Source organism: Maylandia zebra, linkage group LG11 (genome assembly GCF_041146795.1).
Source record: "Maylandia zebra isolate NMK-2024a linkage group LG11, Mzebra_GT3a, whole genome shotgun sequence".
NCBI lineage: Eukaryota > Metazoa > Chordata > Actinopteri > Cichliformes > Cichlidae > Maylandia > Maylandia zebra.
In genome coordinates this window covers 19,124,330-19,139,718 of record NC_135177.1, presented here as the reverse complement: position 1 = coordinate 19,139,718, position 15,389 = coordinate 19,124,330, and the positions used below count along the sequence as shown (strand labels likewise).

At 40.9% G+C, this 15,389-nt stretch overlaps 1 protein-coding gene across 4 annotated transcripts in view; it reads left to right on the top strand.

The window, feature by feature from the left end:
* fhod3b (formin homology 2 domain containing 3b) overlaps positions 1–15,314 on the top strand; it is a 90,678-nt gene extending 75,364 nt beyond the window's left edge. For 2 of the 4 annotated variants that reach the window (XM_004541521.5, XM_076889934.1), the window contains 17 exons: positions 602–661; positions 1,325–1,447; positions 1,605–1,739; positions 2,714–2,764; positions 3,390–3,580; positions 4,547–5,077; positions 5,175–6,088; positions 6,606–6,764; positions 7,054–7,236; positions 7,734–7,853; positions 8,711–8,872; positions 8,975–9,165; positions 9,324–9,516; positions 10,869–10,892; positions 11,370–11,556; positions 12,584–12,745; positions 12,911–15,314. In XM_004541521.5, the coding sequence (XP_004541578.2) occupies positions 602–661; positions 1,325–1,447; positions 1,605–1,739; positions 2,714–2,764; positions 3,390–3,580; positions 4,547–5,077; positions 5,175–6,088; positions 6,606–6,764; positions 7,054–7,236; positions 7,734–7,853; positions 8,711–8,872; positions 8,975–9,165; positions 9,324–9,516; positions 10,869–10,892; positions 11,370–11,556; positions 12,584–12,745; positions 12,911–12,993 (3,469 nt within the window). In that variant the 3' untranslated portion in view covers positions 12,994–15,314. The remainder of the gene's footprint in view (positions 1–601; positions 662–1,324; positions 1,448–1,604; positions 1,740–2,713; positions 2,765–3,389; positions 3,581–4,546; positions 5,078–5,174; positions 6,089–6,605; positions 6,765–7,053; positions 7,237–7,733; positions 7,854–8,710; positions 8,873–8,974; positions 9,166–9,323; positions 9,517–10,868; positions 10,893–11,369; positions 11,557–12,583; positions 12,746–12,910) is intronic. The other 2 variants (XM_004541523.5, XM_076889935.1) reach the window with 2 other exon arrangements.
* The last annotated feature ends 75 nt before the right edge of the window (positions 15,315–15,389 follow it).

The window sequence follows — 15,389 nt, the reverse complement described above, 5'->3', positions numbered from 1 at the left end:
CCACTCCATCACCGTTGTCTGTGTATATCTCACTATACCTTTACCCAGCATTTCAATCATAAAAATACAAATAATTGTACAAAAATGAAATGCCATCACTGAAGACTTGCACTACACGATGAAGTTATTAAGCCCCGTCCTTTTCCATGATGTTGGAAAGCATTATTTTGCATTTAGTCCTCATCTGTCTTTCATTGTGGCTCTGTGCCACAGTTAATCCAAGACAAGGCGATAAATGATGTCAGAGCATTAATGAGTTTCAATTGTTACTGTGGGTTACAGTTACTGTGTAGTTCTGCTCATGTTTAAGCTGAAGTCTGTAGGTCTGTAGCAACAGAAACCACATTGCTCTGCATGTAGCAAATGGTGTTCACTGGACAATAAAAAATGAACACTAAATTATGGTAGATTTTGCTTTTTAAATTGCACGCTTAATCAGTGAGACAGAGGGAGATATTGTATCGTCCCTGTCTGCTCTGTCGTCTTGTAGTCTTGCAGCCCTCCTTCCTCAAACTGTCTTCTTTATGTGACTAACAGCTAGATATTTAATCTTTGGAGTCTTTCAAATCTGACTTGACTTTTCTCTCACTTACATCTTCAGTCTGACAGATAATACATCTCCTTCATCTTGCCCTGCTAGAAAGCCCTGCTGGGCTGAAAGGTAAGACAAGGAGTCAACAGGCCAATGTTAAACAAGATATATAAGAGCTTTAGAGTTGAACAGTAGTATAAAACCTTTGGCACAACAGTGACTGGGTCTGCTTAAGTTACTGAAAATGTAATGATACCATTTTTACTGTTGTGCAAGTTAGTCAAAAATAATAATAATTACAGCTGAGCTGTTTTCACACACAGACATGGATGAGCAATAACTGATGGATGGATTTTCTCACAGTGATGCTGCTGAACTGCCTTAGTGGGATTTAAGTTATACAGTTATAAGTCATACAGTGCTTAAGAAATGTATTACACCACCACCCAGTGCAAGAGCACATAGCTATAGCTGCACGGAATTAAGAGTACTGGTAATTACCAAAATCATTTTTGATGTTCTTGTAATGGCTAGTCCACAAGTATGTGCAAGCTCTTTAATAAATATTATATTTTTCTTGCTAAAATATATTTAATAATATCTCAAATTTATTGTTTTACAAAAAAAATCTGAAAAAACGTCATTTGTCAGGTTTTTTCATCTTTTTGTTTTTATTAAGAGGCCACATTGAAGTTATTTACTTAAATTGTTTTAGTGGTGATGATGTGCATCCACCTCTGTGTCTTCGTCTGTCTTCAGCACAATACTTATTTTTTCCTTTTCTTTTGACAGAATCAGTGGCAATGGCACTCCACATCCGGGCGTCAAATCCATATCCCAGAACCAAACTCCTACATCACCCGTCCATCGTTTTAATAGTTCAGCAACCTCCACACCAGAATCCAAACCTGACAGGTTAGCAACACGGCTAATGCAAACGATTTTTAATGTTAACTATAACTCTGTCAAGCTTTTATTTTGAAGAAACTTCCAAATGCATAAATCAAAGTATATGTCATTCACTTAATTAGCAATAATTTAATCTTATTTGCTCTTTTTCTCTGATTCACAGACCTGCTATAGGGGGGCTGCTAACATTATCATACAGACAGCATCAGGAGTCTCTGGCTGCAGAGAGAGAGAGGCGACGCCAGGAAAGAGAGGAGCGACTGCAGAGGATTGAAAGAGAGGAGAGGAACCGCTTTAGGTTAGCCTCCCTTATGTGACTTCTTAGCATTAAAAAAAATGATGTATAGCTTCTGTACAGTGGAACCTATTAAAGACGGGTTAACAACAGGCCATCTTCACTCACTAAAGATGACCACGTATCTCTCCAGTGTGAGGATACGTGGTGATGGTGAGGATAACCAGATAAACTAAATGGTCAAAATTATTGGGCCACACCTCTTAAACTTTGAAATCAGTTAATTTCACTCCGTTGCCACTGGTGTTTAAAAGCAAGCACCTAACTATTCAGTCTATCTTTGCAAACATTTGTGAATTAATGGGTCGTTTTAAAGGTCATTCTTGTCAGAGAAGCTCAGGAGAATTTTCACTGAGCATGACATCCCAGTGGACTTAAGACCCAGCCACACCCTCAGATGAACACTGGTTCAAAACTCCCAAACACAAGCTAAGCAACACAGTGTATTGCTGTGCAGTGCGGCGAGCAATGCTCAGACGTCTACATTGGAGAAACCAAACTGCCACATCATAAATCGCACAACATACAAGAGCCACCTCAACAGGACAAATTTGGCTGTGGATCTGCATCTAAAACATAAAGGCCACTCTTTCGAGGATGCCAGTGTTCACGTTTTGAACTGACAAGAGTAAAAAAAGGCCATCTATGTCCACTCTGAACATCCAGCATTGAACAGAGGGGGTGGCAAGAGATCCCATGTAAGTCCAACGCTCTGCTGATCCAGTAACTGCACAGTTCCTCCTCTGACATCAACATCAGCAGCTCCTGTAAGTTTAATGTGTACACAGCCCAGTACTTTTGTCCATACAGTGGTGTACACTGTAAAGAGAATAACGGCAGATGGAGCATCATACGGCGATCTCTTTGTACATATCAGATGTAAATAAAAATCTTATGTAGTATGAATGCAGGTTTAAACTGTCTTTTGCCCATGCTCTCCCTGCTCTCCATGATCCGTTTCTGTCTTTCTGTCTCAGTCGAGATTATGTTGAAAAGAGGGAAGAAGCAAGACAAGCCAGAGAAGAAAGGTGAGGTTACTTTGTTTCAGGGTTTCACATGCATGCACTGCTGCAGCTGTGAAGCTAGGTTAAAAACTAAAAAGCATTTTAATATCTGATCAGATATAAGATGTACAATTTGCCTCAGCCTTAAGCTGTTCCAATGTTTAACAGGAATAGTGTGTAGTTGTCTTTTGGCATGCATGTTTTTTGAAAATGCAACTTACACAATTTTGAGGGACATGTGAAGTGTTACCTCGTGCCAAAAATCTTATAGAGAACTTTGGCAACTTTATCAACATGGATATGATTTGTCATCATTTCAGTCATTGAGTAATGGGACTATGGCTCCATTTTCCGTAATTACCCTGGAATGAGACAACGTAAATGGCTTCTATTCATTGACATAACTTTTTGATCATTGTTATATGAGGTCATCATACCTCTAAAGTCTAAACTGTCATGTATATTTCAATAGTTAGAGTTGCTGGAGATTTATGCTTACATAGATGTCACTACCCCAAAAAACATCATCCTCATCACCATAACAAATTTACTGTGCATCTTGTATTTTATTTAGTTATCCATTACCGCTTTTCATGTAACTACAGCGCAGTGTCCACATAAAAGTAAAAGCAGCCGTTTGTCACTGCAGGTACAAGGCTGTGGAACGGGTAGCTGCGGAGGAGTTTGAGCGGGAGCGCCCCAAAGTGCCAACAAGAGGGCGGACGGAGATAACTCTGTGTTTGAGTCCAAACCCCGCCAGCCGCTCAGCATCCCGCTGTGCTACACCTTCATCCGTGATTTCACAGGAAGACACCTCCACCATCACACACCAGAGTTTGGGTACACCTTGTTTGTCAAACATGTATTCTTCATTAGGACTTGAGAGATATGTGCATGAATGAGTGAATGAATGCTTGATGACACAGCTGAAGGACACAATACTGGCTGTTTGTGCTCCTGTCTCCCTCACTTGGCCTGTCATTAAAACTTGATAAAAATAATTCTGTTTCCATCTGCTGTGATTTAATGGCTCCATAGTGTAGTGGTTAACACATTTGCCTTATACGCAAATAATATAGGGTTCTAGTGTACTCCTTGTACCAGTTCCAAGCCTGTGTAAGAGGGAGGGTTGCATCCAGTCCAAAAACCTGTGCCGAATAAATTGTGCTTATTCATCTGTTGTTGTGACCACTTAGTAAATAAGGGAAACCATCTATATTTACGTTACAATATAAAGCACCTTGAAGCAAGTGTTGTTGTGATTTGGCGCTATATAAATGATAAAGTCAGACAAAGCAACAAAAGGAGAAGCTGGGCTGAAGCTGCACTGCAATGTAGATGTGCAGAGGTGCTTACGCTCGGCCTTCAGCTCCTATGGATTGATATCAAAGGTTAACAGCTGATGGACTCTCAGTAATTTCAAGATACTTCAATGTAAGATGGTAATCAGAAATTTCTTGTTTTTTTCTTCAGTTTATCTTCGTAAAGCATGCTTCTTTGGTGACTTTAAACTGAAGATAAAGGCTGAAGCTGAAGGATTTTTCTCAGACTTTTTGTAAAGCATTGCAGTGTTTCAGCCAGTCGTATAAAGGGATTAGGTGATTGATTTATGTATTTCAGTCTGAGAATGTCAGTATCAGCACACTTAATGATATGCCGGGAAGCAATTTTAAATATATTTTTAGATTTTCCTTTAACTTTTTTTTTGTTCTTGAACACTATCAGAGTTATACGTTGGCACATAACTCTGTACAGAAACATTTAAAGTAACATTTTTCTTTAATATTGCCGTAATTTCTCTTCCAGGAACAGAACACATCCCACATGCTGAACCACAGACCAGAATAAAAAGCGCAGCACCAGAGTTACCAGTATTAGAACCTTCCCCTGCACCTCCCCCTGAACCAGACAAACAGCAAACTGAGGCGGCGTCGCAGGCAGAGACAGAGGATGTTGTTGCTGAAGAGAAGGTAGCGGTAGAGGTGGCTTCAATTGGACAGTCAGGCAAGAGTAAGGAAGAGACACGAGAGCAGGTGAAGCTTGAGGAGCGGAGACAGCGTATGGATGAGGCAGAAGAAGAAGAAGCAGATGTAACTGATAAGGTAAAGGAGGGAGAGCCGGATGTAGAAGCAGAAGCAGTAGAGTTGGAGGAGGAGTCTGAGAAGGAGCAGGTGACAGAAAGGGATGTAGATGACAGTGTGCTGTTGAGTGAAAAAGAGAGGCAGAATGAAGAGGTGAATGAAAAGGACAACTGCTCTGCATCCAGCATCTCCTCCACAAGTAGCACTCTGGAGAGAGAGGAGCGGGAGGTGAAACTCAACCGTGAAATCGAAGCAGGTAGAGTTAAAACATTTTGCAGATTTTATTTGCTTACTTTGATGATCAACTATTCATATTACCTTCTATTTGATCGAAATTGTTTCTATACCTTCAGGCCAATGGACTCAGTGCATTAAAGAGGCAGATGTGAATGACCACTGCAACAAAATTCTCAACGGGAAACGCTTCATGCTGGACATGCTCTATGCTCAGAAGACGGCCGCTGAGGATGATGGGAAAGTGGGAGAATCTGAAAAGGAGAAGTGTAAATGTGAGAAGGAGGAGGTGAATGACTCTGTGGCGAGTTTGGCTAGCAGGATCTCCACACTGGAGGCTCACAGACAGGCCAGAGAAGAAAATGTGAAAAAGATGGAGGTGGGAAATCTGGACAATCAGGGCAGCGTCCGGGCAGTGGCGGGGAAGTTTGGAAATTTGGTCAAAGGCCTGACATCTCCACCTGAAGCAGAGACGTCAAAAGAGCAGCAACAGGCTGAAAAATCATCGCCCGCTGCCTCGTCAACGTTAGCCCCAAAGAAAGAGTCGGACTATATCTGGGACCAGTTGATGGCCAAACCAAGAGAGCTGCGGATCAAAGATATGGACTTCACCGACCTGAAGGATGAGGATGACATGGACATTTTAGATATGGACAGCACGACAGGGTCAGGTGACCTAATACCACCTCTTCCTCCCCTGCCATGCAATACCGCCCTGCCACCACCACCACCACCGTTTGGATGCCCCCCACCTCCTCCCATCCTTGGCAAAATGATGCCTCCACCTCCACCATTTATGGCCCCTATCCCTCCGCCATCCCCTCAGCTGAGCCGAGGGGATATTCCTCTCTTCCAGAAGAAGAAGAAGACCATCCGTCTCTTCTGGAATGAGGTTCGTCCTGTGGACTGGCAGTGTAAGAGTCATAAATTCTGTAAGGATTCTCTCTGGTCCAAACTGGAGCCAGTTACACTGGACACATCCAAGTTGGAGCAGCTGTTTGAGTCCAAATCCAAGGAGCTCTCTGTCACGAAGGTAATTGCTGTCTAGACTGCTATTAGAGCAGCTCTCCTCCCTAGCTGGTTATTTGAAAGGATCATTTTGTGATTTAGTTTGGTGCTAATTGTGCTTGTTGTCTCATATAAATCAGGAAGCACACGGTACAAGATGGACTTTAGATTAAGTCACCCCTACCTCTATGTTAAAGTAAACTATGGGACCAGAGCACATCAACACATTCTTAAATCTTCAGAGTTATTACAGGATCCACTGATTCAAAAATCTGTAGGTTCAGGGGCCAACCCTGCTCCGGAAACTAAAATATGTTCTAAAATAATGCCTTCAAGTGCAGAAAGCTGTGACATTTTAAGAAACATGTACTGTAACACCAAGAAACACTGCCATGTAGACCTCCAAGTCTTTTAAGCACAGACCACACAGGGAATCAGGAAAAAGAAAAAATAATTATAACTGAGGTTTTTCTACCAAGGTTGATGTGTTGGATACATTTTTGCAAACTTCTTACACACTGGCAATATTCTGTATCTTGTAGAAAGCAGCTGTTGATGGCAAACGGCAAGAGATCATAGTCCTGGACTCAAAGCGCAGCAATGCTATAAACATCGGTTTGACTGTCTTACCTCCTCCCCGCACAATCAAGACTGCCATTCTCAACTTTGATGAGTACGCACTAAACAAAGAAGGCATCGAGGTAAGTCTTTTTAATAAGGTTCTGCCTTATGACGCACACCTATGGACTCTTCCTCTCTCTCCCACTCATCTTAACTCCCCAGCTTATCAGAATACAGAGATGCTAAGATATATTGTGATCATCAGCTTGATTTCGAGTTGTTTTCATGCAATTTTGAATTGAATCTTCTCTTTTATTTACTCTGATTTACAGTAAAAAAACAAAACAAAACAAAAAAATCAATGTGTTTAAATGGTATTATACGCCTGTTTTCCCACCTTCTCCCCAACTTTTCTCTTCCTGCCACTAGAAAATACTCACAATGATCCCCACAGAGGAGGAGAAGCAAAAGATCCAGGAAGCTCAGCTGGTCAACCCTGCTATCCCCCTGGGCAGCGCTGAACAGTTCCTTCTCACCCTCTCCTCCATCACAGAGCTGTCTGCTCGCCTGCAGCTGTGGGCATTCAAGATGGACTATGAAATTATTGAGAAGGTCAGAATCAATCATGCCTGTAGCAGTAGCAAAAGTGCATTATATCTCATTTTTGCTTCTAATTTTCTTATAATAAAATTTAATTTTGTGAATTAAAAAGGATATATTAGGAAATATGCTTGCGATTAGTTAGTGAAATATGAGCAATTATCGCACGAAATCTGTAAATATGAAGCTACAGCCAGTTGGTGATTATCTTGGCTTAGCAACAGCTTTCCAGTAGACTTCAGTACAACTGTACTTCCTTTTGCACCCAGTGGTCTCCCCCTGCTGGCCACTAGAAAGAATGCAGGTTTGAGGCACTTTCAAACTATCTTCACTTTTGACGTCCACAAACTTCATCCGCCTTTTATATACAGTGAATAGTTTAAACAAGATTTGTTTTTCCTATATGGGGTACATCTGTATGATGAGAGAAGAACAGACTTCACTGGAAAAAAAATAGGCATGCAGGGATGTGTCATGTGCTTCATGACTGTATTTTCCTGCTCTTTTAGGAAGTGGCAGAGCCTTTGCAGGACTTGAAGGAAGGAATGGATCAGCTGGAAAAAAATAAGACACTCAGATACATTTTGACCACGTTACTTGCCATTGGCAACTTTCTCAATGGCTCCAATGTAAGTAAACCTCCAAGTACATTTTCTGCAGTGCTCCTCACCCCCCACCTCCTCTGACAGCCTATTGATTTGGCAAGAGTTCTGCGTGCCTGACTGCACCAGATACTGTCCTTCTACAGTAAAAACACTTGTCAAGGCCTCTGCTAAACCTGGTCCTTTCTCTGTGTGTGTGTGTGTGTGTGTGTGTGTGTGTGTGTGTGTGTGTGTGTGTGTGTGTGTGTGTGTGTGTGTGTGTGTGTGTCAAAAAGAGAAAAGGGGAGGGAAGGTTTTGGGATTTCTGAGAATTTCTTTCTGTCTGGCCTTTTTATGTGTGAACCTGCATATGTGTCTCTGTTTTTTTCCCTCATTTGTTTTGTTTTTGTCTCACTTTGTCATCTGTGTTTCTTTGCCCTTGCGTGTGCCTCGGTGTGTATGCAGCTGTGAGTAAGTGTATTTATGAATGAACCTCTGGGATATGCGAGCCAAACATGCAAAGGGGAAACATAAGTCATCAACATCAAAACAGGCAGTTACCGTAAATAATGGCCACGTTTATATTTTGCAGTAAGCCATTTAAAGCTGGCAGGAGAACAAGGGGAGATCCCGTTAGGATTAGGATTATGTCTTTCATTCTGGCTTTTTAGCTTCGCTGTGGCGAGCAGAATAATCAGTCAGCCCTGAAATAGAGTGTAGTTTCAGTCTAATGAATCTACGTATCTACTCTTAGCTCTTTTCAACTCCCTTTTTTTTCCCTGACTCTGCCAAAGAGGAAGTTCACTGCAGTTTTGGTCCTAGAGTAGCAGCATTTGATTTTAATTTTAGACCATTGTTTCCATCCCACACTCTGAGAGTGCTCCTGTGTTTGCATATATCTCTAGGCTAAAGGCTTTGAGCTGAACTATTTGGAGAAGGTCCCTGAGGTGAAGGATACAGTTCATAAGCAATCTCTGCTGCACCACGCCTGCTCCATCGTGGTTGAGAAGTTTCCAGACAGTACTGATCTCTACTCTGAGATTGGCGCTGTTACCCGCTTGACCAAGGTTCCGTTTAAAATTTCACTTTAACAACTAATCTAAAATAGTTTGTTGTTAGTAGACATAAATGCCAATGCCACATCACCTCAAGTCTGTCTTGGTTGTTAGGTGGACTTTGACCAGCTTCAAGACAATCTGGCCCAGATGGAGAGAAGGTGCAAAGCATCATGGGATCACCTGAAAGTCATTGCAAAACATGAGATGAAACCAGCGTTGAAACAAAAAATGTCCGACTTCCTCAAAGACTGTGCAGAGAGGATCATCATACTCAAGATTGTACATCGAAGAATTATCAACAGGTGCATTCACATGTAGATAATCCTTTACACATTAAAGCTTTCCTTACGCATTTTCCAGAATTTTTATATCTTAGAAATATAACTGTGTAATCAGATTTTGAATTCTCGTTAATGATAAAGCATGTATAATGATGCATTGTCGCTCTACTCTTCTCCAGGTTTCATGCTTTCCTGCTGTTCTTGGGCCATCCGGTGTATGCAGTACGTGACGTCAGCATACACCGCTTTAGCAAGATACTGAGCGAATTTGCTCTAGAATATCGCACGACAAGAGAGCGCGTGCTGCAGCAGAAACAGAAGAGGGCCAACCACCGAGAGAGGAACAAGACCAGGGGAAAAATGATAACAGATGTAAGTCGTCTTCAGCCGACCTACACGCACATTTTTCCATTTCATAAACCTCGTCTTTGTTTAGTTTGAGCTTTCTGATTTCTGAGAAACAATACGGCCCATCCCTAGACGCTGCTTATATCCTTAATCTGGTTAAAGCGCCAAATGCGGCATTTGTAAGGACATCGGGATAGCTCCTTGGTATTCACATGTATAGGTTTCTGTAACAACAATCAGTGAATTGTTTTTAGTGTATCCTATTCTGTAGCTGGAGCCAGCTAAGAAAAGCCAGAGCAAACACCTCACCGCATGATTAAAATCCCCCGGACTGTCAGAGCAGACTCAACAGCGGGCTCTGGCAAGAACACCCGCTCTTCAAAAGGTCCCTAATTCAATCACTGTGTGAGAATTCAAACTCTGGATTTCTGGATGGCCCACTCCTCAGCTCACACTCCTACAAAGAAATTCAGTCAAATATGCTCCTCTGGGCTGCACAGCTTGAATCTGCAGTGATGATTTTATGGTGTACGACAGGGGTGTGAAACATAAGGCCCGGGGCCCAGAATCAGCCCGGCAGACGATCCAATCCGACCCGTTGGACATATTTGTCAAATGTAAAGGATGGAATAAGTTTTTAGACTTTTAACTGTATTTTTAGGACTTGTACAGCTTTTCCTACTGATAAACACCTCAGACCAAAGCCATTCATGCTGCAGTAAGAAAGTAATTGATAAAAAGTTGACAGGAAACCATGACAGGGAAGTCTATAGTAATTTTATCTACTATAGACATTTCTATTTTATTTCACAATGTGTCAGCAGTAGAATAAATAAGTAAAACAGGGCATTTTCTGTGAATTAGCAAATCATTCCACTTAATACTGAGCTACCAGAATTGTCTGTAATTTTATATATTTATTCTGTACAATTTAAGCCCAAAGAGTCATCCTGACTCATTTCTTTCAATAACCACAACAGCATTTCTTCATCATGTTGAAAAACTGAGATATTAACACTGCATTTCTTTTTCTTGTATTGACATATCTCAGCAATTAAATGCACAGTTAAACTACTTTACACTGACAGAAAGGGTATTTCCACCAGTCTGGCTCACTTAAGATAAAAGGGGGCTTAATTATGGCCCAAGATGTAAAATGAGTTTGGCATTCCTGTTCTAGGAGATGAAAGTCTCACGAAAATGCAGGTATTAAAAAGAACGTGTTTAAATATTTAAGGACTTCTGGTATTTGCTTTCTTCCTAAAAATTAGGTGACAAGACTGCACCACTGTCTTATCTTAAAACTCGTATATAAAAACTTATACTATTATTTTAAAGTCTGCAAAAATGTAATTTTTACTATTTTTTTTCCATAGAGTGAAGATGACAATGATAGTGAGGTAATTGTGTTTGCAGACAAGTGCATGGGTGTTTGCATTTAACCCTGTCTTTTTAGACACGCTGTTGTAACTTTGGAAAACACCAAGTGTTGTAACATCAGGAAAAACAGAGTCGATTGTGACACTGACAGGCTGTGTGTGTAAGAGAGACCGAGCGTGGATGAGGAAACTCGATGGACAGAAAGAAGTGTCTGCATGATATGTTCTGTTGATTGAATCTAACTTCAACAACTCACAGATACTCAGGTGAAATATAATGAAATTCTTGAACCCGGCATGTCAGCATTGTTTCAAGAACCAGTCTTGAGGGAGAAAAAAGATTGTATCTCAGAGTTGTGGGTGGAGTGTTTGAAATGCCTAACTGCTCCTGTAAAGGTTTACCTGTGTGACGACTTTCATACGTAAAAGGTCTCAGAGCGTGGAGATGAGTCACATTATACTGCTAACACAATCTCATGTGCCCATCTGTTGCTGTAGAGTGGTAAATTTGGTGGAGCCCCTTCAGACAAACCGGAGAGTCAGCCTCAGAGTGTCCAGAGTGCCGAAGATGCAGCAGAACACGAGAACATGAAGGCCGTCCTAAAAAGTAGCCTGCAGAGTGGAGAGAGTGGATCATCCACAGTGCCGGGCCTTCGAACACGCACCAGAGCCAGTAGCACCAGAGGTTCTTCTCCTTTACGTGTTGTGCTTTTACACTTTTAAATATTTCCTTATTTTTACCACTGCCATCCAGAAAACTAGATTTGCATTATTCAAGTCAAACACAGTAACAGTTGTTTCATCTTTATTGAAGGAATTCTACCTAAAACCTAAGTTTAATTAGGACTATTTAGCAATGTAGCAGCAAATCTCTTCAATCTCTATGTTTATACACCACTTTGGTGCCTCTGCTCACCCCAACCAGTCAAGGCAGATGGCTTATTATTATTTTTCAGTTCATTTTTAATCAGTCATTTCAAGGCAGTAAGCAGCAATTCAGTTATAGGGGGGAGACATTATAGCAGGGAATGGTCATCCATGAATCTTTAGTTAAGTTTTGGATTTTACAAATAAATGTTATTTACATAAGACCAATTCACAATAGTGAAGGGGCTTTATATTACATGGCACAGACTACAAAATTAAGGAGAGGAATACAAAATTATTTGGTGATCCTCAGTGACAAAGCATATGGAGGACGAAGACTTTTTTTTTAACACAAATAAACTGGTAAAACCAGGCTGAGGGAGGGTTGTGGGAGGAATGTGAGTGTGACATAAAAGAGGAGCAGAACATCTTCCTGTTTTACGTTTACTTCAGCTGATCCAAAATGCCAGCTGAAGGCTTTTCAAGGGCCTATTATGACATCCTGTTTACAAGATGTTGCTAAATGTTGTAGCAACATTTGCTGAAAGTAAGCATGCAAACTAAAAGTACTATCAAAAACAATTTGCATTAGTACTACAGGCCAAGGTAATGCTACTGAGTTCAAATATCTGCTCAGACATGCTATTTCTGAGATTTACAGAGCCAGATGCCTCAAGTTTAGTTAATTGAATTCAGAAATAACTACAATTACAGGTTATCAAGTCTGTCGTTAAGCCTGCTTGTAGTTTAACTAAATGACTTAGCCCTTTAAAGAATATTATGAGATGCTATTACCTTGGTACCATCAGACGTTTCGCTTACCCATTTTAACTGTGTTGTTTTAGGTCGTGTTGCCCCATGGTGCTCTGCCAACGACGACCCAGTAAACTGCACAGATGACACAGCAGACGAGATCATGGAGAGGATTGTCAGGTCAGCCACTCAGGGGCCCAGCCAGCGGACGCAGCCGCGGGAGAGGAGACGATCCCGAGCCAATCGAAAATCATGTGAGTGGTGTCAAATATTGGGCGAGCTGCCTCATTTCTTATCATACACAGAGCAGAAAGCTCCAATCAGCTCCATATGTAAACTCATATAATGCAAAAAAACAAAACATTTTTCCATGATAGGCGATTATGTTTCCACTCTGAATTTTCCTCTTGTGTGCACAGTGAGGAGGACACTGAGGAATGGTTTGACAACAGAGGAGGCAAACGCTCTTGGCTTGTCTAATGGTTCGGAGATGCAAGTGTGAGCTGGACCCCCATGGGACACCACGCTATCTGGAAGCCCTTTCACTGCCCCAAACCCCCCATAAGGACATAAAGACCCAACCCGTCAACCTACTCTGCTCCGGTTTGGCACTAAAATCCCCCTCCCCAACCCCAGCTTTGATGAGTTGATCTCATCTTTGTATGTCTGGACTTGACCAAGTGCTTCCTAACGAAAGAGAAGGGAGAACAGGATTTTATTCCTGAACTGATGGGCAGAGGGAGCAGAAACGGCGTGCTGCATTAAAACCACTAAGCTTTGCCCTTGCCGGTTAAACACAGTTTACACATGATTTGCTTTCATAAGGCTTCATCACAGCTATGCTTTCAATGTGATATTGCATACAAACACCTGCAGAAATGTTTGGTTTTTTTAAGGCCGAGGGAGTCAAAACAGTTGGCAGTTTAATCCCCGTGGCCTTCAGTGAATTGAGAGGGCTAGAAAATCAGTTCAAATAAATGTGTTTGGGTTTAGTTTCAGCCCAGGAGCTTTCGTGACAAAAAAGACATTTCATCTATTGAATAGATGGCCTTGTGCAGAGGGTTATTTTGTTATATACTACTGTGGTAGTTTTGTGTTTCGTTTTGCTCAAGAAGGTGCTCAAATAAGGAACAATTGCACTGGATGTAAAAGTTGGGTCTCAAAGGAAAGTGAGATCCTTGACACTGATTAACCATTCAGACATCTGAATCTGAGAACATACTCAGCAGTTAACCAGCAATTCAGCAGTAGCACAGTTTTTAAATATTTAATCAAAGTCAACATATCCAAGGCAAGCGTGCATTAGTTTACTAAATAAGAAGGAATTCATCAGAGAAACGGCGCAGATATTTTTTAAAGTTGATATGAAGAGAGAAAGGCGATTGCCAACAGCTCCGTTACAGGTTTGACTGGCAATCCCACTAGTTTCAGACTAATGCTAACGATGCAAACATTTATAGTTTGAACTGAAGTCGCATCGTCACCGTCGTGATCTATTCTCACCGATGAACAGCTGGAGTGAGGTGAAGTACAAGTGAGCAATCTTCACAGAGTTTATTTCGTTTTATTTTGTAGAGACTATGAGCTGCACATTTCAGAGTGCCTTTCAGAGACAGCTATTTATTAAGATGTTTTCAGGGACATATAATAACGAAAATGTTGCTACAGATGTGCGGTCTGTGGGGCAGGGAGGGAGCAGAGGTTAATATTGCAGTGTAGATCATTCTTGAGCTGTGATTTATTTTTAACCAGTGTTTTTAAACTTGTCATGGCAGAATTACTTTTTTTGGTTCCATGCTATGTCTTGGATCAAGTAGTTTATGAAGATAGCTTTAACATATTTATGACAACTTAAGGATTGGCTATGCACATTAGCTGTTATCCTGTTGCCTTATTGTAAGATTCATTTAGGTTCACTCCATTCATAGTGTAGTAATTCTCAATGAATGCAAACCATCAGGGGGCACATTTATAATTATTAGTTAGGAAGCACATAAAATTTTTTAATTTATAGACTTTTTAAAACATCAAAATCTGTACTGAACTGAATATTTTAGAGGTCCACGTGCTGTTAATCAATTTGGAATGGCCTTGACTGAATTCATAATGATCTCTATTCACTTTTAATTTTCACTGTGATGGAAACATAGCCATTGAGAAAATAATTTAGCGCATTGTGATAAATCTGCATAAAAAAAGAAATCAAATGAGCACTCCATTTTTATTTTGTTTTGAATTGACTGGAACCTTTTCAGCACCTTAGACTCGATGTGTAGCATGCCACTTAGTAAAACTGCAGTTACAGGAGGAGCTGGGAGCTCAGTGCGTTTCCCGGGTTGTACTGACTTTTCAAGAGCAAAAACATGTTTGAAGCAATACAGGGGAATGTTGTAAACAGATGTACATGTCATAACTGTCTTTTTTTTTTGCTCCATGTGTAGAATAGTGTATTATAGACTAAAAGCAGTGTTATTCAAAATATAATTTAAGAAAACCAAGCCATGCATGGTTTTAAAAGAAAGTGACACTTCTGCTTAATCCAGGAGGTGGTTTCACTTTGGTTCTAAGAGCTGTAGGATTTTCACTTCAGACTGTAACATGAACACCCAGCGATCGGCTTTACCAGTTACTCCAGTAAAATCCAGATGGAAGCCTTTGATTTAATTGCACTTATATTTTTATCATTAGCCCATCACACACTGCTGCCTGTGCCATAACATCACTGTGGAACTTGGACTAAAGTGCTTTACTACCAAGGCTTCAATTGCATCTATACCCACAGCAAAAACTATGTAACAACTACAATAAAAAGGCAAAATGCAATTTTTTTTTGTCATCAACTTCTTTCTGCCACCTTTTCTTCTATGAATACAGAAATAAGTCACGTTTAGACCAGAC